Raw genomic sequence first — 26412 nt, forward strand, 5'->3', positions numbered from 1 at the left:
GCATGTGTAAATGGGTGTGGGGAGGAGAAAGCCACTGCAGCAGATAAAAGATAGGAGCTTGTTGGCCCCCACAACAGAAAGTGGTGCTCCTCCCAACACCCAGGAAGTTTTAGAGGTCAGAAAGAGAGAAGAGTTCTCCCCTGAAACTTCCCCACTCCCGACACTATTAGCTTGAGGACTAAACCTAAAAAAGCCAAAACTAACATCACACATACACCCTCATGGGAGATGGCATCCACCTTATCTTTGTGAAATCTGGCCAAATTTAATCAGACACCACCTATGAAAATCTATCACCCTGCAGAGTTACTATCAGTTACCTCAACTTAGCACTGATACGGTTTTCATTAAAGCCTGAAAACAAGTATCTACTGAAAACAGTCCAATTCTGCACAAGACTAAAATGAAGATGTATAATCCTAGAATAAACTAAGAAAATTTCTGCCATGTTTGACAAGTGACAAACCTGACCCCTTCATGCCATTGTTGAAAACAACTGTCCCCCTAGGGTGAACAGGAATAGCCATATTTAAATACCCATTGTAACAAAGCATGGTTAACACCTGATTTCTTAAGGAGATCGACCTTGCTTTTTTTTTTTTTTAAATAATGAGCGTTGAAATCTTGTTTTGCTCATATGAGTAAGACCATCAAGCTCAGACACTGGTTTGAGGTGGCATGCAGGGAGCAGTGTCTGACACCATTTGTAAAACAGCCAGACTTCTTAGGCACAGCTTAACTAGAAACATTCATGTTTCTTCCTAATTATTAAGCAACATAGAAGACAGAATTATGCCTCTAAATATAAATATCTAGTCTAGTTGTCATGCAAGAGCACCATCTGGTGTTCAGTACACTGAATTCTTCACATCAGTTTTCATTCCTGATCTTGATCATTTCAGATTTTTACGTAGAACCTAAACACTTAAAAGGGCCAAATACTGTGACACTCACTCAAGTAAAGGTTGCTAAATCAGACCCCAAAAGACAGATTTTCCTCAAGAACCCTCCTCCCAATATTTCTAAATCATAGCAAATTTTAAAAATATTAAACAATACACTAAAAAGTCACAAAATAATTTTAAAGCTACATACATAGCTCTTAGTACATAGCAAACAAGTATGCTTTTCCTCAGTCAACTGCACCACGGAAGTGCAGAAGTACATTTGTCAACACTTTATCCTTCCTTTTCACTATGCTTCCCACCTGCCAAACCCTTATGATCACCTACAAGCAAACCAATCCCTTCATAGTCCCTTCCTTTAGATCCTTCTTTAGGCTCCTGAATATTCCCCCAGCCCAATCCTCCTCTCACCAGAAGACAGAACCTTCCCTTCTCTTTCTATATAAGAGTACAATGACATGCCTCCAGATTGCTAATTCCCTCCATTTTTCCCATCTGAACATCCACTTGCAGACCAACTCCCACATAACAAATACCTTTGTGATGATCCATCTCTCAGTTGCCTTCACCTACCTACAGGCATGGGACTCAATCCACCTCCCAACTCTAAGAAACTGTATTGCAAATTCCAAACAGGCTCCCCTACCTGTCTTATACCCAATCCTTGGAACATCAAGTTTACAGCCAACAGCCACCTGGAAGCTATTATAAATAAGGATTAATACAAAAGGTGACTGATATAACATCATATCCATATTTTATTATACTAGTAATTTTAGTATCTTCTTCCTGTCTTCATTTAATCTGTCATTCATGTTTAAAACTTAAGATCTTAATGCCATGCCTACATTAGCATTTATGTCGGCAAACCTTTTGTCACTTGGGGTGTAGGGGGGAAAACAAAAAACAAAACAAAAAAAAACCACCTCTGAGCAACATAAATTTTGCAAGCATAAGTGCTCATGTGCACAGTGCCATGTCAGCGGGAGACACTCTCCCGCCAACACAGCTACCGCTAATCGTTGAGCTTGTTTTATTTTGTCAACAGGAGAGATCTCTCCCATCAGCATAACACAGCAGCATGAGCGTTCTTATAGCAGCACAGCTGTATCAGTACACTGTGCCACTGTAAGCTTACAAGTGTAGACGTGGCCTAAGATTAGCATAATTCTCTCCATTTACTATTATCGTGTTTTAATGTTCTCTTTTTTGGCTATAATTTACTTTAAAAGTAGCTCCTTATTAATAAAAGCATTTCCAAGAGGATAGAAAAAATTAGTCCAACATAAATACAGCACGTTTTCAATCAAAACATGTAAAGGTATGTGTCAGCTTTGACAAAGTCAGTTTGGTGCACTCAGCATAGCCAATACAAGAGTTTGGATGCAGTTGCTTCAAATCACTAAAGAATGCATGGCTTCTTTGTAGCAGACAAAGCTTCCACTAATTAAGGGAGCATGATATCTTGTAACTCAGTAACTGAGAAATCAGAGACAGAGCAGTGCCTGGTCAAGACCAAGTCAAGTGAATGGCCCTTTTGGTGACCAGGAGAATTGAGCCAAGACCGCAAATCAAATGAAGAGGTTAGGATGAGAAAACGTGAAGTTACAGGGGGCTAGATGGGTCATCAACATGGAATTTGGAAGTTACCAAGAATGGACATGGGAGATTGTGAGGGAAGGAACAGAGAGACATGAGCCAAAAATAAGAGGAAAGCTGATGGGAGAAGTTGGGTGGACAGAAGATGCTCCATGACAGCAACATGGAGAGGGAAGAGAGGAGAGCAGAAGCAGTGCTGTTCAAAATGAGAAAGAGTGAGAACTAAGAGGAGGAAGGAGTTGGAAAAAGCAGGTCTGACCCAAGGAAGGCAATGTGTGAGAAAGACAGGCCTTCATAAGAGGGGAGCTGCAGAGGTAGTGTCAGACAAAAGGGATCCAAGTCTCTCAGAGTGTCAGGAACTGGAGTGAGGAAGATGTCCTGAATGACTAAAATCTCTTTAGAGATGGAGCAGGTGCTCCAGAGACAGCAAGAAAAGGGGGATGACGGGCATGAGGTTAGGAATGGTGACATGAGAGGGGCGGAGATGGTGACAGTGAAAGATGTGGGAGATGGAAAGGGTGGAGTTGGGGCAAATGTAATGAAATGTAAGAAGAGAGACGCCAAGAAGGGTGTGGGCATGGGATCTGGATTTGAGCTTGTACGAGGAGTGAGGGAGAGGTGTAGGCAGAACTGATGGGAAGTTTAGTGATAACAAGGATGACGGAAATGGCCCTCCTCTCAACCTTCAAGTGACATAAACCAAAGACATCTTCAAGAAGAGTTTAGATCACATGCATCCTATCTTGGGTGCACTGTTTTTAAAATCTGCCAGGAAAAATAACCAAATTTGTGAGATTGGACTAATATTCTACTCAGATTAATCATTATTGATTGAAGAAAAAGCAAGGAGTTTATAGAAATGATCTGAAAATAAGATTGTGTTCCGCTGGACTGAAGTATGATGGGGAATTGGCTTTAGAAGCTACCCAAACGTCTTCTCTTCTGCAGAAGGAATCAGGGATAGTCAATTATTTTTTGGCAAGATCCAAATTTCTTGGTCAAGGTAGAGTCAAGGTCCAGATTCAGGAGAAATTTAAAAAAAAAACAAAAAAAACAAAAAACAAGTAAATGAAAAGATTTCAGGTTCATTCAAAAGCATCTGGTGGTCCGAATTTAGTCCACAGTCCACCTATTAACTACCCCTGCAGTAAAGTTTCTGATCAATAGTATGATCAAGATGGAGTTAAATAGCTCATGACAGATGTTTCAGATTTGTAGAGATGAGACAATCCTTTCAGTAATTGTCATTCAGGTATTACTGTTGCATTGGTAGAAACATGCTTAAAACTAGGCCGGAAGAAATAGACAGAAGACAAATAGCATTTGATCTTGTTTCAGGGGCTAAATGTGAACCCAAAGGTCTGGGTTGACTTTAAATACTTCTTCTACGATTCTCCATAAGTCTGACATGGGAGCAGTGAAGAGCAGCAGTGCCAAAGCTGTGCACTGCACTATATGCATTGTCTCAAGAAGGATTCTGGTACCCTGAAGCCGGTATAGACTTTTTGCCCTGCTCCTAGTTCTTCAGCAAAAAAAATTTAAAACTTCAAATGCCATGAGAAATAAAAATGATAAAATATTTATCATGAATAAGTGCTAGGAAAGAATTGTGACAGAATACACCCCTCCATTCACACGCTACACACTACGGTAATAATCTCTGTACGAAGTATGCTCTGTAAAGTATCATTTCAAAACTCAATTTATGGTCAATATTATCCTGGTAAAAATAGGTGTGGCGACACTGTATGTGAAGTTATAAGATTCCCCTTTATGATGTTATTAACACATGTTCCAAACACCACAGCCCTGACTAGGCAGAAGTCAGGTCTGTCCTAAACAAAAGAAGGAATGTGTGTTTACCTTAATTTACATTTAAGCAGTAAACAAAGTCATCTAGCTGGGAGGGAAAACAAAGTAAGTTCGAACAGATGACAAAAACCAGCAGGGAATATCCTTCCACGTAGATTCTTTGTCTCCTGGGCCTCAGTTGGAAATGTTTTTCAAGAGGGGGACTGAAATTATAAAAAAAGAACACACACTCAAAGGGACCCCTTTCTCTCTCCCTGCCTGTCACACTCACTGCCATTGAAGAGATAAAGGACTCGTGGGGAGGGGTCCTGTTGACCTAAAGAGTTTGGTCAGTAAGACTGCTGAAAGCATGTGGTGAGAAAACTTTGCTTTGAATCTAATGTAGTTTGTTAAATTAGGCACAAGTAAGCATTTTATCTTTATTTTTCTTGTAACCATCTCTAATTTTTATGCCTCATTATTTGTCTCTCTCTTCGTAGTTGTTAATCTTGTTTTACTGTTTTATCTGATCCAGTGTGTGCAAGTTAAAGTGTCTGGGTAGCTCTATTTGGGGTAACAAGTTGTGTGCATATTATTCCCTTCAAGGAATAACAGACTCGGTATATTTGTACTGTCCAGAAGAGGGCTGGGCAGTACAGGACACATGATTCTGGGGGAAAATCCAGGACTGGGGTGTGATGGGGGACACCCTGCAGCATAACCCAGACCGGAAAGAGCCAAGATGTGGCTGGCTGCCTGCAGCACACACACAGACATAGCTGGGAGTGACTTAGACGCTGGAGGCTGTGTGTGAGCAGTCCAGGCTGAAGGCTACAGCAGCAAGGCATTGTAAAGGGCACTCCCAGGCTACAGGACAGGAGTGACACAGCTACTCTTTAGTCTGGATTGTCACAAGAGCATAAATTATCCAGTAGCAAATTTACAGCCCAATCACCTGGGATGCTGAATACCCTCAGCTCCCATTAAATTCAAGGGGAGTTCAAGGGGTTCAGCACTGGTCAGATTAGCCCCATAACTTCATCACCACTTTAATTTGCTAGAGCTGGAAGCGATGGTCCTTTGCAGAGGACACCATCTGTTGTTCTTCAGCATCTCCAGAGGCCTATTTAGAAAAACAGCACTATAAACTTATTGCTGACCTTTCTTGGCTGCAGGGAGAATCAAGACTAATTACAGCTGCAATGAGGAGGAAAAGAAGCTGCAAGAATGAGACAACATGGTGGAACAGTACTCCAACAGCCCACACTCAGGTGGATTTTCCACACACATACCTCCTCCCACAAAGAGAGGAAAAATAAGTCTATTTTGCATTTAGAGTTATTTGGCACCATTGCTAATACATTTGTTGCCAATGTTCAGTCCATCAGCAAGCATCCTCTTACCTGTCTGTTGGGGCAGTAAAGCTAAAAGAAAGCAGCTGATTCCAGAATGGGTCATTCTCAGAGACAGCCTCTGCTCCTGATAATCTTTTTAAGTATTCATTTTCTGGAAGCTCACAAATGCTGCTACTGTTTGCACCCATCTTCTTATTTGGTAGGTTCCTTTTCAAAGCTTCATTCCTTCAAGAGAGGCCAACAAAAAAAGAAAGAGGGAAATATTTAAAGCCCAGTAACAGAAATAAACGTCTTTGGCATGTGAGAGAGATGTACAGAACTTACCAAACTAGAAACCAATAAATCTCTAGTTCCATAACTACAACAGTTGCCAAAAAGATGCAAAACTGAACTGCATAGCAGCAGTTGGAACAATTTGCTTTCAACAATGTAGAACCGTAAGATATACTTAATAGCCAACTTTAAAAAATTGATTGGCATACATTTCAGGCCTTCTCCATTTAATTCTTCATTAGTAGTGGTCAGAGAGAGAACACATTGACACAACTATACTAAAGAACATTGTAGCTGTAAGCAAAAGGGAAAGTAGAGGAAATTTACAATTTAAGGTGGCACATTGGTTAGCCCACTATTCAAATACTTAGCATTTTCAAAGTCGTGCACAGATATTCAGGGTACATCTACACTACACACTACTGGCAGCAGTGTGTGGTGTACATGTAGCTATACGCAGCAACAAAAAGCAGGCTGTGTTCACACTGCACTGCGTAGCTACCATGACAGTGAAAGACTCTAGCAGAGGGGAGGTGGGGGAAATGGCTTCAGCAGCTCCCTGCTGCAGGAGCCTTTCACTGTGGCAAGGAAAGGCTCTGGCAAGGGGGAGTCAATGGGGAACAGCTAAAACTTTCCCCACTGCCTCTCCCCTGCCAGAGCCTTTCCCCGCTGCCAGAATCTTTCACTGCTGTGTGGAAACACTCCAGCTACGAGTAGGCAACAGGGAAAAGCAACAGCAGCAAAGGCAGTGGGACACCACACTGCTAAAAACAGCAACATAGACAGGGAGGCACCACTTGGGCGAGTAGAGAGCTGTGTAGGATACATACTCAAGTACATATCCATGGCCTCCTGGGACGTCTTTACCTACTTAAGCCATGTCTCACAGTCTACACTGCTATTTATATCCATGCTAGGGGAGCTATATGCATACATATGCTACGCGCCACCAAAGCAACTTGCACTGTAGACAAATCCTTAGGCATGTGACTGCCATTGGCAAGAATGGGAATCAGGCAACTAAGTTCCTGTGAACCACTAATGATTTTCACCTTCTGTGTTCAAAACCATGTCAGGGTCGCATAGATATTATCACTTCTAGATCAGGTGATGAGCCCCCTAAAGTCATTAGTAGCTGGATGTATGTGAATTTGCCCACAGCGGCAATGCCTTAGAACAGTGGTGCCCCAACTTTTCCCCCACCCCCTTACCAGTAATGGAATCTCTCTGTGTTCTCCTACCATTACTGCACAGCCAAGGCTTCCTCAGCAGAGCAGCTTGGGCTGAAGGTGGAGCTGAGGGCAGAAATGAGGATAGGGGAGGAGCTGGGGCTAGAGGCGGAGCTGGCTTAGGGATGTAAAAGGCTAACCCTTTAAATGGTAATTAGCTGTTTAAACGTTTTAAAGGCATGTTGTCCAATCCTTCAGTCATTCTCATGGCTCTTCTGTTAACCCTCTCCAGTCTATTAACATCTTTCTTGAACTGCGGACACCAGAATTGGATACTAGATACCCGTAGCGGTCACACCAGTACCAATCTGAATTTGAGTCTATCACATAGGCTGTATAATTCCATCATAAAAGTTGGATCTAGCCTTCAGGCTAAGAGTTTTGACACAGCTGTATTAACAGTTTATAATCAGTATATCTTGAATATAATGCAATGCAATACTGGATCAACAATCTTACACTTGGACTTCTAGCCAGAGACCTACAAGTATTTAGTCAACCAATGATGGTAAGACTGAGGGACAAACAGGAATAGCTGCTTATTATTTACATTAGGTAGAAAAGTTCAGATATGTATGTAAAGATTGCATATAAATTATATATTTTTTACTATAACTCTTACAATTGAAGTGAGGGAAGAAAAATAAGGGCAGGGATTGTATCACATGTTTATACAGCACCTAGCACAACAGTACGACATTCCTGATTGTAGCCTCTGGGAAATATTGTTATTAAGAGACTAACTTTTCCACATTTTAAGTGGCTGAAAAATTCCAATCATAGTTAATTAATAAACATTAGTTGTAGTTAAAATACAGATATTAATCAAAATTTCAGTTTAGACATAAGAAGTGCTTCTTACCTTTGGAACTTGAAGATTGCCAGAACGAGCCAAACAGATATGGTTTTGCTTTAAACAAGGTAGATTAGAACACTACAAAAAATGAGAAAATAAAAGATACCTATGTAATACTGTGTATTCAGCATTAATTGAGCAATTATATGAAGACTTGATAGTACTGATTCACTAAGTGAGCATATTGGTACTCTGAAAATTATATTTCATAGAGCACATTTCTTCTGGAAACATTATGCAGTTAATGAAAAACCATTCTTTAATCACTACTGCATTCTATTTTATGACCATATAATTCTAATGCAAATTTTGCCATCAAGCTCATGGCATGTTGCAATACAAAGAATTCTCCAGGCAGCAGAAGGCCCAGAAGAGCATGTAAAAGTCTCAGTTCAGACATTTGTATTTTCTTTCACATTATTATATTCATCCAGTATGACATCATCATCTCACTTTGAATTCCTTGTGATTATTCGTATTGCAATATCACCCAGAAGCCTTGATCAGGATCCATTGTGCTAGGTACTGTACAAACATAGCCTCTACCCCAAATAGCTAACAAGAGCAGGAGAGAATAGTCCAACTGACCATCTTCATTTAAACTACTCAGGTGCATAGTTATATGTGTAAGTGCTTGCAGAATTAGGGCCTAACTTTATAGTTCACTTGTCTCCCTCCCCCCAGCATCTATTGCATAAAGTTTTAACTTCTTGCCTTTATCTTCAAGCCTCTGTACAACTGTCCCTGCTTAGATAGCCAATCCAATCACTTATCACATCTTACACACACTAGAACCCTCTGCTCACCAACAATGCCAGCTTCTACACTCTATTTGTCTGCTTCTCACCATAACAATGCTTTACTCACCCCCCCCCCCCCAAATATGGAATGCCCCTCATTGTGATCCATCAAATAAAATCCCTATTCCTGCTATTCTCACAAGAAGGCAATTATTATTAACAAAAAAAAATTTAAATGAACCAAGACTGATAAATGTCTAAACTGACCGACTGCATGACCTTATTGCTGTAACCCTTAGTTCTTCCTTAACCCAGTTCTTAAAAACCCACCCCAACGCGCTCCAACATGGAGTTGACCAGAGGTCTTAGATCTCATCGGGCTGTGGGGCAAGGAGTCCGTTCTGGCTCAGCTCAGAGCCAGCAAATGAAATCTGGACATTTATGGGAAGATATCCCAGGGCATGCTGGAGAAGGGACACAAGAGGGATGCTCAGCAGTGCCACGTGAAGATCAAGGAGCTGTGTCAGTCTTATCAGAAAGCCAGGGAAGCTAAAAGCCATTCTGGCTCCTCGCCCAAAACATGCCGCTTCTATGATAAGGTGCATGCAATTCTTGGTGGCGATCCCACCACGGTGCTGCCCCGCAGCATCGATACCTCTGCTAGGTCACAGTCCATGGTCAATGATGAGGACTCTGTGGACGAGGAGAAGGCTGAGGAGAGCGGGGTGCAGGAGAGCGGGCTGTCCATTCTCCAAGAAAGTCAGGACATATTCCTGACCCCCGAGCAGTCCAGCAGCACACAGGACAGCACTAATGATCCCGGGGAAGGCACATCTGGTGAGGTTTTTTTCTTCTTAGCATTTCTGTCCTTTTACATTGGGTGGGGGGGGGGAAACAAAGGGGATTTCAGGCATTTCGGTGACTGTCCTGGGGGGTTACCCAAGGACCAGTTGATTTATGTGATGAGAAATGCTACGTTTATCATCAATTGATATCTCACGGAAACTTTAATGTATGTAATCTGTTACCCTTCGCAAAACTTTTCAGAGGAGGGCTGCCTTGTTCCTCCCTCCACAGTAGGATACTTCGCTGCAATCAAGGGACCCTGCATCATGGCGGAACACTGATGGTACCCCGCTGCGTCCAGCAAATCTGTGTTTTAAGAAATGCTGCAGAAAGACTAGCTCAGATTAGAACCTTGTTATTTTTCTTTCAGAGGCATTGGAGAAAAAAAACCCCAGAGATGTCATGTTTGGCGAGCTCATGACCGCCTCAGCTGCCACAGAGACAGAGCAAAGAGCATGGAGGCTGACCCTGTCCCAGAATACGGACATGGACAGGGAGAGTCGCCGAGAAATGATGGAGCATGATCGCAGTACCACGCAGGAAATGCTGAGAATCATGCGGGACCAAGCAGAGATGCTCCGGCTGCTTGTGGAGCTTCAGGAGGAGCAGAGTCAGGACAGAGTCCCACTGCAGCCCCTCCACAATGCCCCTCAACCGAGGGCTTTGCCGCCCTCCCCCTACTCCGCCCCCAAGAGGTCTCGGAGGAGATTGTCCAGGCTGCAGTATGTGCTCGCCTTCACCCCAGTGGAGGAGAGCAGAAAGCAGCGGCGGCCACGCTGACTGCTGGCCAGCAAGCTACCACCCTACCCCTTGAGACAGTTAATGGACACTTCCCCCTTCCCCCATGACTTGAATGCTAAGAAATAAAGTTTTGCATCATTTCAACACGTTTCTTTATTAAATCATATCATCTTCAGGAGGGATTTGGTGGGCACACATATTAATGGGGGGGAGGGGGTTTCACCAAAGGCAAATAACAGACAGGAACAGAAATCAGTCCTGCATCTCATTGCAGAACCTGGTTTTCAAAGCTTCCCTAATGCAAAGCGCTCCACAGTTAGCTCTCAGCGTAGTACTGGCATCTGGCTGCTCATAACTGGTGGCCAGTCTTTCTGTCTCCACAGCCCAACCCTGGGGGAACCTTTCCCCCTTTGCTTCACACACATTATGAAGAACACAGCAAGCAGATATCACAGAACGGAGGTACTTCTCACTCATGTCCAACCTAGTGAGGCGACTCCTCCATCTACCCTTTAAACGCCCAAAGGCATGTTTTACAACCATTCTGCAACTGCTTAACCTCTTATTAAAACACTCCTTGTCCCTGTCAAGGTGACCGGTGTACGGCTTCATTAGCCAAGGGAGCAAGGGGTAAGCAGGATCACTATTGGCATTTCCACACCCCCAATGTGAGTTTTTTGGTCAGGGAAGAAAGTGCCTGCCAGCATCTTAGAGAACAGCCCCGAATTACAAAACATACGAGCGTCATGCACCTTCCCAGACCACCCCACATATGTCAGTGAAACGACCCGTGATCCACAAGCCCTTGCAGGACAATGGAAAAGTACTCCTTGCGATTTATGTACTCGGTTGCTAGGTGGGCAGGCGCTAAGATAGGAATGTGCGTCCCATCAATGGCCCCCCCAGTTTGGGAACCCCATCATGGCAAACCCCTCCACTAAATCCTGCACATTTCCCAAAGTCACTAGCCTTCGTAGCAGAAGTCTATTTATGGCACTGCACACTTGATTCACGGCAGCGCTCACTGTAGATTTACCGACTCCAAATTGATTCCCAATCGAGCGATAACAGTCGGGGGTTGCCAGCTTCCACAGAGCAATGGCAACTCGCTTCTCCACCATCATAGCTTGTCTCAAGCAAATATTCACGCGCTTCTGGGGTGGAGCCAGCTCCGAGCACAGTTCCAGGAAAGTTGCTTTTCGCATACAAAAGTTTTGCAGCCACTGATCATCATCCCACAGCTGCATAACAATGTGGTCCCACCAGTCTGTGCTTGTTTCCCTGCACCAGAACTGGCGCTCCACGGACTACAGATGACTCGTTACAGCCTGCAGCAATCAGGAATTGTTCTGCTCAATGGCTTGTAGCAGGGCAGCCTCGGTGGCATTGGTGTTGTCTGTGCTTCGGCTTCTTGCTCTATTTCTACAATAATCGATGATAAGCCACTATGTATTTGTCACACTCACAATAATAGTGCAGAGTTGAGCTGGCTCCATGTCTCTGCAGCAATGGCGATCGCGGGGAGAAAAAAAATGGTGCAAAAATATTTTTCCTGTTTGTTTGTTTGTTTGGGGGGGGGGGGGGGGCGAAGAAGCATTGCATCATGGGACAATGACACTCATCCCAACAGCCACCATGGTTAGTTGCACTGTGGGATAGCTACCCACACTGCACTGCTTTGCAATTCGAATTAAGGCTGGTCAGTGTAAATGCAAGAGACCTGAGCAAACAGCGTAGTGTAGACACGCTGCTGCAATTTCTAAAAATCGGCTGCTGAAAGTCAACTTAAAATAAGTCGACTTCCCTCGGCAGTGTAGACATAGCCTTAGTGGATGCTGCTACTTTGTGCAAGACAATCATTACAAACCGGCTTCATGCACTTTATCCATCAGAAGCAGGAGAGGTGGTGAAATGCTACAAGTACCATAATTAGGGGCCTGCTGCCACCTTCTGTGCAACTGTCATGATTTTCTTGCCCACAATTCAGTTTCTACTGCTATTAATTCAGTGGGCTGCCTGGGCCTTTTCCCATTTTACCTGTGCAACTAATGCTTTGGCAGCATAGAATATTCACATGATCCCTTTGAAGCAGCCCCTTTTACCACAATACCCTGATAAGCTGGAAACCTCCTTGCTCTAGACCAGTGGTTCCCAACGGGATCTTTCAAAGTGGCCCACCGCTCCCCTCCCACTAGCTGCAGAAGGGAGCCACTGCCTAAGGACCCACGTGGAGCGGGTTGCCATGGGGCTACAAGACTAGTGCAGGCTCCTTGATTCAGTCAAGGGGATGGGAGATCAGTGCTTTTCTCCCCCTGGCTGTAGCAGGAAGTACAGCAAAACACTCCACCTGGGTGCAAAGGCGCTAGGGTCCCTGCTGGAGCCAGAGGGAGGGGAGATCAGTGCTCCCTTCCCTGGCTCCAACAGAGAGCAAAACGCTCTGCCTGAGTCCCCAGGTGCTGGGGTCACTGCAGGAGCCAGAGGGAGAGGAGCACTGATCTCCCGTTCCCCTGGCTGCAGAAGGGAGCCACTGTCTAGGGACCCAAATAGAGCGCATGGGGCTACAGAATGTGTGTGGTTTCCCTGCTGCAGCCGGGGGGGACAAGAGATCCTCATTGACCTCCTTCCATCCGGCTGCAGTGGGGGTGGAGTAGGGACAGAGGGCTGCTGGTGGAACAGCCAGGACCCACCATACTTGAGGAGGGACAGGACTCTAAAAATCAATGCCTTCCAGTTTGGCCTGCACTTAGCAGGCCACCCACTGTGACTTAACTGCCAGGCCATCAGCTTCAGTGTGTAGTGATAGTCACTCATCTACACTAGTGCTTTATCTGTGAGTGTGTGACATACTGTGAGTATTTGTAAGTGTAAAATAGTGAATACACAGTAGCACTAAAATGTTTACTTTAACTATGTAGTGATCTGTAGTCCTTAATGGTGTATATATACATCATTACATTTTTTATGAGTCGATAGACTGGTGGTCCTTCAGGGTTGTAAAAATGATATTTGTGGCCCTCAAGCCAAAAAGGTTGGGAATCACTGCTCTACACCAAGGAATTCCTTTTGATAGCCTCATTTTAGCTTGATGAGATATGAAGCTGGACAGACTCCCGCAGCAAAATAAGAAAACAAAACCTTTGGCTGCAGAAAAGGAACTTGTACAAACCACCTCAAAGTTGACTTTTTTTTATCCTAGGCGCTAACACAGCATCTAGTTTTTCAGAATAACCTTTTGCAGATCAAATATTTAGAGGACAATTTCTAAATCTGTACAGAAACAAAAGACAAGTTTGCCTTTTTTTTTTTTCTATGCTTAAATTAGCACTTAAATATTAATTTAAAGATTTTCTTCTGTCTTTGGTGCTGGATTAGAAGTATTTGGTTTTAAACATCAGCCCTTAGATGAATATTCCACATTTAATCCCCATGTCCACCCATTACCAGGTTTCTTAACAGGATACTACCTCCATATCCTTTCATATATGGCTAGATATTATCTGAAATCTCAACCCTCTTCCTCCACTCTTTCATATCCCACTCCTGAGCCTCAGAGCTACTGCATGGGTCACTGGACCCTCCACTATTCCAGAACCTTCTTTTATTTGTTTATGGTGGCACCCCATGTACTAGTCGTTTTCCAGTCAGGAGGGTATTGATCTCTACTCCAGATAGCTCACAACCTCAGGACAGATATGCAGACACAAGGACTGAGAAAAGGAAAAAGAAACAACAAATAAGAGCAATCAAAATATTGCTTGGCCATCTCTTAACAAAATAGGGTGAGTTGATATACTTTTTTTTTTTTTTAAACATTTAGAACTCTCTCTCAGCATTAGTCAGATAAATTCCCCATAGAGAGCACAGCAAGAGTGGGTCTTGAACAACAACTTAAATGAGGAAAGAACAGGGGAGTGGTGGGTGTGCCCTCCAGCCTCCATTTTTTTCCCACCCTTCTCCACAGTAAACTGTTTCAATGCTTGTCTCTCTTGCAGCTGAATCAAGTAGCAGCAAAGTGACATTGACATGATCCTTGCTAGTTTCATTGCTGCTTATGGGGTCCTACATAGCAACAGTGAAAAAGACCAATCTTGACAGCTGCATTATGGGGGTGTGGAAAGGAAGAGGGCACTGCGACAGGAAAGTTGTATCGCAGCTAAGAAACTAATTCTATCTACGCAGACTCAGGAAGAAACACTGCATTAATTTCACATCTGTGGGAATAGATTTTAATGGAAATGTAATTGTTCAGAATGTGATGGTTTAGCTCACATGCCACTTGCAAGGGAAAGTTTTCTACTCACTACTGAGGAATCAAGTTTTCAACATAATGCGTAGTACATTTTGAGCAATAAAAATAAAACAAGAGTCAGAGGAGAGCAGGCTGGACAAGATGTGCCTTAGCACCATCTTTTTGGGGTAATTTGTTTATTCCGCTATTCTCCTATTATACGTCATTTACTCTTAAATTTCCTGAACTGTAAGTCACGATTTCTGGAGAAAAGGAGACAAAGTGAAAAGCAAGTTAAGTAAAGGAAATTAAGCTAAAAGTGTGTCTTGAGCAATTTCCCAATGCCATTTAAGGAACATACTGCACATTCTCCTTCATTCTTCACACTGACATACACACTCACAGTGTGTACTGTTCAAGAAGTGTTTGAAGTCCTGAATGAGAAAACTGACAATGAATGTGACATCCAGGAAAAAGGAAATATTAAAAATGTCTCCTTTAAAACCAGATTGAGCAAAGAAGATGCAGAGTGGCAGAAGGCGGCACCATAATATAATGAAGTTTGCTTAATGAAAGAGGTGCTGAAAGGAAATCTAATGACAGGGATGCATAGAATATTGAGAAAAATTCCAAAATCAGGAGAGTTTATCCACAGATTCAGTACAGCAGAGTGCTTCTATGCTGGGCCTCCTGCCACCTCCTGCATGCTTCAGTGCTTCAATCCTGAACTGGAAGGACCAGGTCACTAAGAACAAGAAGAAAGTTCCATCTCCATGCCCTACCAACCTCCAGCCCTTGCTGAATCAACCAATTTCAGCCATCATGGGTAGAGCCCTGCACAGATACAAATTTGTATCCGCATCAAAACCGCAAAAATGATCTGCAGACATAAAGTGGATATCCGCAGATTTGCAGGGCTCTAATCATGGGGACACTTGTCTACTAGGAACTGACGTGAGATCAGCTTCTTGCATAAAAACTACCAGTTTTGCACTGCTGAACTGGGCACAATTAAAACCAAGGACCTAGAGGTGAAGTGTTCTGGTCAAACTGTCCAACTGTAATAACAGAAAGACAAGGTGAGTGAAGTAACATCTTTTATTGGACCAACTTCTGCTGGTGAGAGAGACAAGCTTTCGAGCCACACAGATAAAAGATATGACCACACCCTACCCTCTCTCTCTAACATTCTGGGACCGAAATGGCTACAGCTACACTGCATATAACTCAAATAAGCAGCAGCTATCGGGCTGGCTCCAAAGGCCATTGAAGTAGATGGAAAAACTCCTTCCCTCCTCTGCTCAACCTCCCACTGTTTCCATGGAGGCAAGGGAGCAGAGAAGTTAAGAGCAGATAGAGGGAGAAATCCCAATATATGATACCATGCAGCCTTGTTAACTAGGAAATCCCTTTATAGTTCAGCCTCAAAAAAAAATTGCATTGTGGCACATGAGCAAAGATATATTAGGACTCATGTTTTGGATTGGAAATGTATCCTCAAAGCAGTCTACATTTCTAAACAAATGCTATAGTCTGAAGACCTAAAACCAGATGGAAGTTCTATTCTATTCTATACAGGTTCTTATCTAACCTCTTTACTGTAGTATTTGAGAATCTTTTTAGTAATAAACTAAGTCACATGATTGACATCTGTCAGGTGCGGTTTATTCTCTCCCATCCTCTCCCCAGTGTGAAAGCTGTATTTGAAGTGTTTCCAGGGGAGGCAAGGTTTGTTTGGTTTTTAGGGGAGGGGGGTTGTGTGTATGAGAGTTTATTTTAATTATATGTATACTGTGCTAGGTATTTATATTAGAAAGGAGTTCTTACCTCTTGAAAAAGCCTTTGCTCACCAGGAATTAAAAAACACAACCTTGTTCCTGGTATGATGTAAAACTTACAAAGTGGAAATTACTTACACAGATTAATCTGGGCAATTTACATTTATAGTTTTATATCTAAATGAGCATATAGGGGTCTAGAGACTAGTGAATTTCCCCAATTCAGACACACAGAAACACAGTCTCCATCTCACAAGAAATGTAAATTCCACTAGACATTTTGGAGCCACTGCAGATTTGCCAACTAACACTCTCAAACCACACGTTACCTACAGCCAAGCAACACAATGTTTGAAATCCTTTTAAAATGTTCATAGATTAGCAGATTTTAAAGGCCAGAAGGAACCATTATGATCAGCCACTCTGCCTTCTTGCACAACACAGGTCATAAAATTTCACTAACTGATGCCTGAATCAAGTCCGTTACTTTTGGTGAAGCTATAGCATACCTTTTAGAAATACAACCAACCTCAGATGGGAGGAGGGGGGGAGGGAAGAGAAATCAAGGAATCACTGCTACTCTGACCCTTACAGCCAAGTATCCAAAATGAGAAGAAAATCCATCACAACCAATAAAAAATGGTTTCTGGAAAGTAAGATTTGATTCAGTACCACTATATACTGGGTATTGAAATAATATTGGAAGTGAAACAAGGAGTACTGGATGGGATTTCACATCCATTTCACACTTTGCATAAATAGCCCTATCTTCTCCACTAAAACTACAGCAATAACAAAACTCCAGTTGACTACAATGTAAATAGGATCAGACTTTATGACAAATGTGTTTCACAACTCTAAGTTTTCAAAAAGTGAAGGTCTCATCGCTTACTCTGTTCTTAAGATTTGACTGATGTCTGTTTCAAAGTTTGTTTATTTTTCAATTGAGGCTCCTGATGCATGAAGTGTATTAGTGTTAAAAAGTAAAGACCAAAATAGGAACTTTCACAGTGCCTATTTGTGGAATAAGGATTTTAAAAGACAGACAAATGTAAATATATGTGTTCCATCCCCTGAATTAAAGAATGACTTCACAATTTAGGAATAGAGTACCCACCTACATCAGTACTATGTTTCTTCATTGTTTATTTTTGTTCAGTAGCTGGGAAAATAAAAAAGTGGGGGCTATCACAATAATAAGGATCATGTTTCAAATCCACTAATTTGTCTAACTCTCTTTTGTACTGATTACATTAATAATTTTAATAGATTTTTTTTTTGTTGGAAGCATTTCTTAATGTCAGAATGTTTGGGTTACTACTATATGAAATTCCAGGGCAACTTTGTCAATCTCTCTCTTTACCTACTACACACATGTACCTAGAAATAAATTAAATTTCAAAGCTTTAGCATTTCACTTTGAATTTTCGTTAAAATTGGCAGCTGGGTATGATGTAAATCATGCCAAACCAAGCACTATTTGTCAATCCAGGCAGATTTATCCAGGTAAGAAATCTGTATATGTATAAAACAGCATACTGCAACAGAACAGAAGTAGCCCAATTTTGTTTAATTTTTTTTTCACATTCATATAAATTACCTTGTACTTTACATTATGATTTATGTCTATATTTTACACCCAAGCTATACCACCTGAGTCAGCTGTTTCCACCACCTGCTCTAAATGAAAATAAATTTGACAACCAATTTAATTACTGCAAGGTACAATAGGTTTCCTATTTTGAATAGCATTTTCAGCCTCTGAAAAATGAGAATGACCTGCTTTATCCAACCTCTTAGATATCAGACCATCAGACACCAAATAGGATTTCTCAGATTTTAAATAAGCCATTGCATATTCTTTATAAAAAAGCATTGCCATTTTGTTTTTATGATGCCTAAAGATGAATTTACAAGCCCAACTCTCAGTCATAAGAGTATTAAAAACACACCGACACTGAGCACAGATGTGAAAACATTCTAAGTTAATATATACCATATAAACTGATATTTGCTTAAGAAAACTTCTGCTGAACTAAAACTCACAATACACTGAGCTCCAAATACTGCAAATAGTAAAACATTTTAGACAGTCAGATCAAGCCTGAAGTTTCCAAGGAGGTTTGCTCCTCATTTTTCTCCCCACTACTAGATGAAACAATTGAGACCAGACAGTACATTTCTCCAGTACCAGAACTGTCCAGCATCAAAACTGCAGAGGGATCCATAGGGAAACACACAAGCAGACACATTACTGAATTCTCATGTGATCATCAGAAAGGTTTAAACATACCTAAGGCTAGGCCTGTGCTCGCCACAATCAGTGGAAGTGGAAGCAACACACTCAACGCTTGAGAACAAGACAATGCACATTACACTCCATTAAGTCTCCTCTGGCCAACAAAGAGGCTGGGATGAAGGGTTCTAAAAGAATTCCTCATGACCTAAATCACACAGTGAGGGGTTTAAAATGTGCACTGATCTAGGAAATATTTAACAATTTTTCTATTGCTACAAACATCTAAAATAATTACACCCATTGCCTAGGGCTAGCATGTTACCCCATATTATATGCAGTGAAAGAAACTAAATTTAGATTGCAGGATCAGGACCTCGCTGCACCAAGCACTATAGAGATGCATAATGAAAAGATAGTGCTTGTCTTACAACATAATATAAGATATAAACCTGATACAAATTTAATTATTTATAATTAATATTTAATTAAATAATTAGTTATCATGAAAATATTTTTAAAAATTAAATATTTCACAGCTTAACTGTGAACCCAAGAACAACATGCTAGAGTAAGGGCACAAGAAAGTGAAAGTGACGAGTAAATGTCAATGACAATAACCAGTTTTGTTTCACTGTAGAGGCCGAGTATTTTATTTATTTTCTGAGCACCATAAGTGTCCTCTGCTCTATTAAATGCAAAAAGAAAAACAGAAAGAACTGTAAACCACTCCACTGCAAGTGAAGCATAATTAGCAAGGGCTGTGATAAGGAACATAAAAAACATACACAGACACACCTCTCTTAAAGATCCTGTCTAGACTCTTTTTTTAAAAGCTAGTGGATGCAACCTGGAGCACTGAGAATCCCTTATGATTCCAACAAGGACATCCTGGGGAAATTTCTTAGTTACTATTCTTATGGTAACTTGCTACAGGCAACAGATACTAATAGCAAAGGGCCCAGACTGCACAAGCATACAAAGCGTGACATAGACAGAGATGACCACAGAATGACTATTTAACCAAGCATCGAAAGTGATGGTCTTCCCAGCTTTGGCTGCTAAATTTCAACACAGATGGGGCTAGCAAGGCCAACCCTTTTAAAGAAGGAGGAAGACTCGCTGAACAGCAAGGATAAGTCTGAGAATTTTATCACTGTACTGGGAACTCTCCACAGAGATAGTGCTGAGAGCTAATGTAGTACACCCTGTACTTTCACTCTAAAATGGCATAGCAGGCCACTGGACACGTGCAACAGTATGGTAATAGTGGGTACCATGAAAATATGTTTCTGATGATTCCATTAAGTCAGAACACCAGTGTCTGTGTATTGAACAACTATGTGCACCACACTAAATCTGGGCAAAATTTCCAGCATTCTCTCCTATGACACTTTGAAAAAGTAAAGAGAAAAAGGAAAAAGTGAAGGATGGTCCAATGGTTACGGAGCTCATCCTGGACTCAGGAACCCAGAATTCATTTCCCTGCTCTACTACAGACTTCCTGTTTGTCCCTGGGCCTTTCTGTCACTCAATTCCCCATCTGTAAAATAGGAATAATGCCATTTCCTTACCTGTGAGCACAAATACATTAAAGATTGCAATACACCCAGATATTATGATGATTGAGGAGGTGGGGGGGCATGTAATGGCAGTTCTGAATCTCATCATACTCTTTTCACAACTATGTTTACCTAAAATAACAAACTGAAATATTGTAAATGGAACACAGTTCAGAGGACAGGACCAACCAAAGCATAGCAAAATACGCTTATTACTGAGCTATACTGAAATCCAACAGTATTTAGCAAGTCCTTCCTTATCATCCCCTTTTAACCTAGCCAACCTGCGAGGAGGAAAGGAACACGCCTTTGTTATGGATTACTCTTTTAGACACTTTTAGCATCACCTGCTGCCAGCGAAGGATTTTTCTGCATTTCAATGACATTTTTAAATCTTAGGCAGGTTTTTTGGAACTCTCCCCTTGTTTAAATGGGCTCTGGGCCTATTGCGTTAGGACCTTGCCCAACCCAACATCGCTCTCACTCACACTCACTCTCATTCACTCAAACTCACTCTCACACACACATACACCCATTCCAAACCCTACCAAGTCACAATTCACATTCCCTCCCGCAAAGGTCAGCACCCCACAAATACCTGCCAGGGCCCAGCCCCAGTGGTTTACATGCCTGCCACTTCTAACCTGTGTCCAGTCCCTCTGGCTGGGGAGGCCATGTAGAGAGGGCCAGCCCTGCGCCACGTTACCCTGCCTCCTCCGTCTACCTGCCAGCCTCCCCCAGCGCAACACCCAGCCCCCCATCCTCCCCCAAGCCACCATCCCCCGGGGAGCGGCCGCCCCCACCACAACCAACCGCCAGCCCCACCCGCCCGCAGAGGCCCGGGCCGCCCGCCAACGCCAACCCCACGCCTCGAGACCCAGCCAACCCTAAGCCTCCCCTCCAGGCACCACCCCCGCCCCCCAGAGATGCTCAGCCCCACAGCGGGGGGGGCGGGGCGGGGACTCACCTGGCTCCTGCTCGAGTGGGTGAGGGGCAGCGGCGGTCGCTCTCCTCCCCGCGCGGCGGAGGGGCTCACTCGCTCCCCGGACACCCCCACACGCCCCTTCGCAGGCACTGCCGAGCTCAGGCCGCCTCCATCTTTCCACGTCGTGGCCGGTCGCCGCCCCCAGCTCCCCCTCCACCTCCCCCTGCGTCCGCCCGCCCGCCCGCGGGACCTCCGCCGTCCAACGACAGAGCGGCGAGGAGGAGCATGCTGGGAAATGTAGTTCGCTGCGGGACACACACCACGTGAGAGCTGGGCTCAGCGCGTCCACGTCGCCACGAGCGGGGAGGGAGAGTAGGGGGACCGCACGTCGCCATATGCGGAGCTTTGGCTTGTCTAGGCGCCTGTTACCCTCACCCCGATTTTCCACACCTGCCCCCAGTAATGCCTGGGAAGGGGGTGACCTGCCCCAGGCAGTGTGCCCCTAGACAAGGGTAGGAAAATGCTTTTATCCTCATTTCACAGCTAGGGAGCTGAGGCACAGAGGCTAAGTGACTTGCCCAGGATCACACAGGAAGTCTGTGGCAGCAGGGACTTCAACACAGGTTTCCCAAATCCTAGGTAAGTGCCCTAACCACTGTACCTTTCCCAGATCACAACACTTGCAATAAAGTTGGCAGAACTATAGTTGGGTCTAGGTCTAAAAGCAGAGAAGAGATGAAAGAGAATTATTAAGAACAATTAACTATGTTTGTACAAGGCCTAATGCACAATGAGATCCATTCTTGGTGCTGGCATATAAAACAAATGATCATCAATATTTTAGACCATCATTCCGAGGCCAGTGGGATTTCTCTCTTCAGGAAATGCTCACTGCAATATACGTTCCACTATTTACCTTGGAAAACTATTGCACAGCCTCATACGTTTAATATCAATCTCACTTTCAGAAAGCTCTTCCTGATACTAAGCCTGGTTTTTTCCCCTTATTCCCCCTTGTACCACTCTAAATAGTTTCTCTCCCTCCTTGATGTTAACAACCTTCAAGAATGTAGGGAGTTTATTAATCACTGACTACAATAGCAAATGTTTAGGACTAGATGGTTCTAAGAGCCTGAGCTGCATTGGCCGTGTGAGGCAAAGGAGCATCTCCAGTGGGGCCAGGGCAGGAAGCAATATGCTGGGTACAGCACATCAGGCTGAGACATTGCTACCTATGTAAAAATGAAGTGCCGCATGAGCTCTCTTCCGGGCAGCCCTACATCCACTTGGCAGTGCAGGGAGGAGGGACTTAAGCCATGCCCCTGTCACAGCCTTTCTGGAACAGTAAACACTGGCCAACCTCCAGGATGTGCTGAAGCTCACAGTTCTACAATGCATCCCCACAGAGCCATCCATAATTCAGCCCTTAAGTAAGGAAACTCCTCTTTCTTACCTTTCTCTCTGTCCTTATAGTTTTTTAAATGAAAAGCTTTATTTTAACAAGAGGAGGGAACTCCATTCCTGAAAGGTGAACCTGCTTATTTAGTCAGGACATCAGAGTTAATACAAACTTAGCAAATTCATGCAAAAAGTACTATGGGATCTTTAATAATCTCTAGTGGTCAGAGTCCTAGTTTTATGTCTTCTCCAAAACCACTAGCAGTACAGGGGCCACTAGACTATCACTTACTGAGACAAGATGGATGAGGTAATATCTTTTTATTAGACCAACTTCTGTTGATGTCAGGAACAAGGTTTTGAGCTTACACCTTGTATTTAACTATGACACTCTGAGTACCTTTCCCAGATCTGAAAAAGAGTTCTCTGTAACTTTGAAAGCTTGTTTCTTTTACCAGCTGAAATTGGTCCAATAAAAGATATTACCTCATCCACTTTATCTCTCTAATATCTTGGGACCAGCAGGGCTACAACACTACTGGAAATATTACCTACTGAGTCACATACACTACTATCAGCAGAATTTGGGTTTTCTTTGGTTGTCTCGTATCTAATTGCTAACCAATCACATCCATGCTTAGCTTATAAAATCTGATATGGTCACAGTCCAATGTGGCGTGACTCCATCAGTCAATGCCTATTTGACTGGTTTAGATTTTAGTTTTGAAATCACTATTGTTCTACCCGCTCCCCTTTACATTGGGACATTTATAACCTTGACTCAGAGAACTTGGGTCCATGCACGGAGTCATGACACCACTTTCCTATAAGACTGGGAACAGAACTAAAATATTACACTTGTCATCCTTTAGATGAATTCTGCTTATAGCCAGAGGCTTTTCTCATTATCTCTTGAAATATTCTGGCATATTCCTTAATGTCTTGGCCTAATTTCATTTTCTGATAATAGTACCTTACTTTCAATTAATGGGAACTCTGATTAATGTAAAAAGTTGAATGAAAAGCAATTGTTACAGAGATAGGAACACAGGATTTGGCATACTCGATTAGACTCTTGGGTATCACTTATACTGGATGTTCCAGAAGCAGGGTATGTGTATATAGCTATCTAGCAAGTTATTTTAAGATTTTCTATTGTGTCCATCAATATCAATATCTATTCAATTAAGTATCTCATGCGTCAGATGAAGATTAAAACCCTCATAGTGTCAGGAGTCCAATCCTGTTACCTATGTTCACAAAACTATACATAAAATTTGAGTAATGCAAATATATACAATGTATTTTAATCTTGCTGGACAGACCATATATGTGCATAGCAACATAATCTGCTTTAGGACATAAGCACAATATATAAATGATCATTCATTTACACAATAGTAAGAGGGGACTGTAATTTGTTATATGTTTGTACCGTGCTTAGCACAAGTCATCTGATTTGGCTGAGGTCTCTAGTTGCTATCACAATCTAAATGTTGAATACTGATCATAATAACTACATCCATACAAAATGTAACACTGCGCAGGAAGGACAGTGTAAAGGGAAGAGGTTACATTTCTTAAAATCAATCCACAAAGTAAATACAAAATATTAAAATGTATTCATTCAAGAAATTCCAAATCATTGAGGCTTCAAATGGAAGATTGTCAGTAAAAGAAATGGAAACTAATCCTGCAGGGATTCTGAGGTAGTTCTCAATCACATATTTTCTCTTAAGAGGCCACAGTCTTGTAGGCCCTTATAATTAAAATATTTCACATTTGTACCAACAGGCAAAAATTAATGAAACTATTAAAGAAGAAACATAGGATTTGTTTAGTCAAATAGTTTCTAAAGGTAAGGAAACTTTGCTTAAGTACCATCATCCCTTCTGCCTGTTATCAGAGGATTAGTGAAGCAGAACTAATGATTAATAAAGGCAGAAATAGCTAATCTGATTGAAATTCAATTTCTTCCCCCCTCTTTTCCCCTTTACTCCTTACTTACACAATGCTGTACTGTGCATTTGTTTCTTCCGGCACTGTAGCTCCTGAACTGCTCAGAAATCAGTGCAGAGCAACGCAAGGGTTTGAATACAATACCTCTACAGTGCTCCCAACCTCTCCCAGTAGAGAAATGAAGGTTTGAAGATGACTACACTTGAATTCTCCTCGCAGTAACATATTGCAACTGCCACTATATGAAGCCATATAGCCAGTTAAAAAACTAGCATTCCCCACTGAATGAACTACTGTATTGGATTGGATATTTCTGGAGGAGCTGAGCTTGTTTCCATTTCAATTATTGTCAAAACTTCTATGGACTTCAGTGGGTGCAGGATTAGGGACTTAAACAATACTTAATATTGGCAATATTAGCATGTCAGGAAACATCTGGATTTTTATTTTTAAATAAAGGATTGCAGCACATAAATGCCATATTTAAATCCACATATGTCATTAAAGCTCATTACAAGAGGTGGGCACCCAACTAGAGTCTTGAATCAACCCATGGAACATATGCTACATTTGGACCTGCTTATACATGAGAAGTGTTTGACTTCTAGGTGGATTTGCTGGTTCTGCATAAATGGTATTTTTACACATTATGCAGCTCAAGCTCTTGTGGGTTTAGTCTGAAGCGTCCCTAGGGGCAGGATCAGGCACCTAAAGATGCAGATAGACATCTGTGACAGAGGCCCATTGGTGCCAACTGGCAAAAGGGTTCATTTTCCCTTACAAGCACATCCTGCGTCAGACCTGACAAACTCACTGTACCTAATGTAGTACCATTTTCATAGTATTTATCCATGAAGAGTAGCATGTGGATCTCTACTGAAGGCTTGCAATTTATCAATACTCAGTCATTGCAAGGTGGGTGTATGGGTAATATTTAAGGAATAATGTAACTATCTTGAAAACTATTCCTTATGCCTTTGAAGTAAAAGTTAGTCACCAGGAAATGTGTCTCAGTGATGGCCCATTCAAGTGGGAGGGTGGTGTTGCCCCCTCTCGTTAGACCAGTGTTTCTTAACCTGGGGGTTTCAAGTGCAGAGCTGGTATTGGGGGTGGCAAGAAAGGCAATAAGTTACATGCCTCAGCCCGGTGGGGGTGGGACTCAGGCTTCAGGGGTACAGTAGTTTGGAAAGGTTAAGAACCACTGCGTTAGACAGTCATGTAATGTCCTATTCTACCCTTGCCCTATGCCAGAACAGTCAATGGAAAACCATCAAAGGCAACTGCAAATAGTCAAAAATACTTGGAGGTAAAAAGGAACATTATAAGAGACAGGAGAATAAAGCCAAAACACTGATTCGGTATATCACAGGGTGGAGAAAGACACACTGTATCCATTCTCTGAGGAGACATCTTGTTGGGTAGGGGTGATTCATGAAAGATTGGATCCTGGTTCTTGGGAAACCACCCGGCTCTGTAACATGACTAAACTTTGGTGGGAGCAGAACCCTATTTTATTAGCTAAGTAAGGTAACCATTAATAAGTGTAGGTCCTAGTTCACATATTGATTTTGTTTCTCTTCTTGTTTCTACAGGAACCTCAATTCTTTCTTAGAAAATTCTTTTATTGTAAGTGCCCACAAGTGCACTGTTATACAGGAGCAGGGCAGACTCTAAGGTAAAACTGGGGTACACTTTCTTTAGGACCAAAGGATCCAGAATCTGTATAAGTAGCCAGTGTCAGGGGCAAATATCATAGGGAAATACTTCAAGGACACTCTGTGCACCTCTTTTTAACCTGCAAGGCAGAGACAGGGCTGCTGTAGTCTGAAGGAGTATATGAGTTACTGATAGCTCCCTGGCACCCCCAGCCTGACACCCAGGCAAGCCGTCCTCACGCTGGAGGCAGCTGGTAACAAAGTGACTCAGTGGAGTGGGTAACCTGAGAACTGGAGACTAGTGCGCTCTCAAACTCTAATTTTAAAGCTGTTTCA

At 42.5% G+C, this 26412-nt stretch overlaps 1 protein-coding gene across 3 annotated transcripts in view; it reads right to left on the bottom strand.

Annotated features, from left to right (window-relative positions):
• The window catches only part of DYM (dymeclin), a 382124-nt gene extending 360887 nt beyond the window's left edge, over positions 1-21237 (bottom strand). For all 3 annotated transcript variants that reach the window (XM_067545393.1, XM_067545392.1, XM_067545394.1), the window contains exons 1-3: positions 21107-21237; positions 8015-8086; positions 5699-5875 (exon numbers count right to left, since the gene is read on the bottom strand). In XM_067545393.1, the coding sequence (XP_067401494.1) occupies positions 5699-5838 (140 nt within the window). In that variant the 5' untranslated portion in view covers positions 5839-5875; positions 8015-8086; positions 21107-21237. The remainder of the gene's footprint in view (positions 1-5698; positions 5876-8014; positions 8087-21106) is intronic.
• Between the last annotated feature and the right edge of the window lie 5175 nt (positions 21238-26412).

This window comes from Emydura macquarii, unplaced genomic scaffold (genome assembly GCF_026122565.2).
Source record: "Emydura macquarii macquarii isolate MOO-44397 ecotype Brisbane River unplaced genomic scaffold, CSIRO-AGI_Emac_v2 contig_1045, whole genome shotgun sequence".
NCBI classification, from domain to species: domain Eukaryota; kingdom Metazoa; phylum Chordata; order Testudines; family Chelidae; genus Emydura; species Emydura macquarii.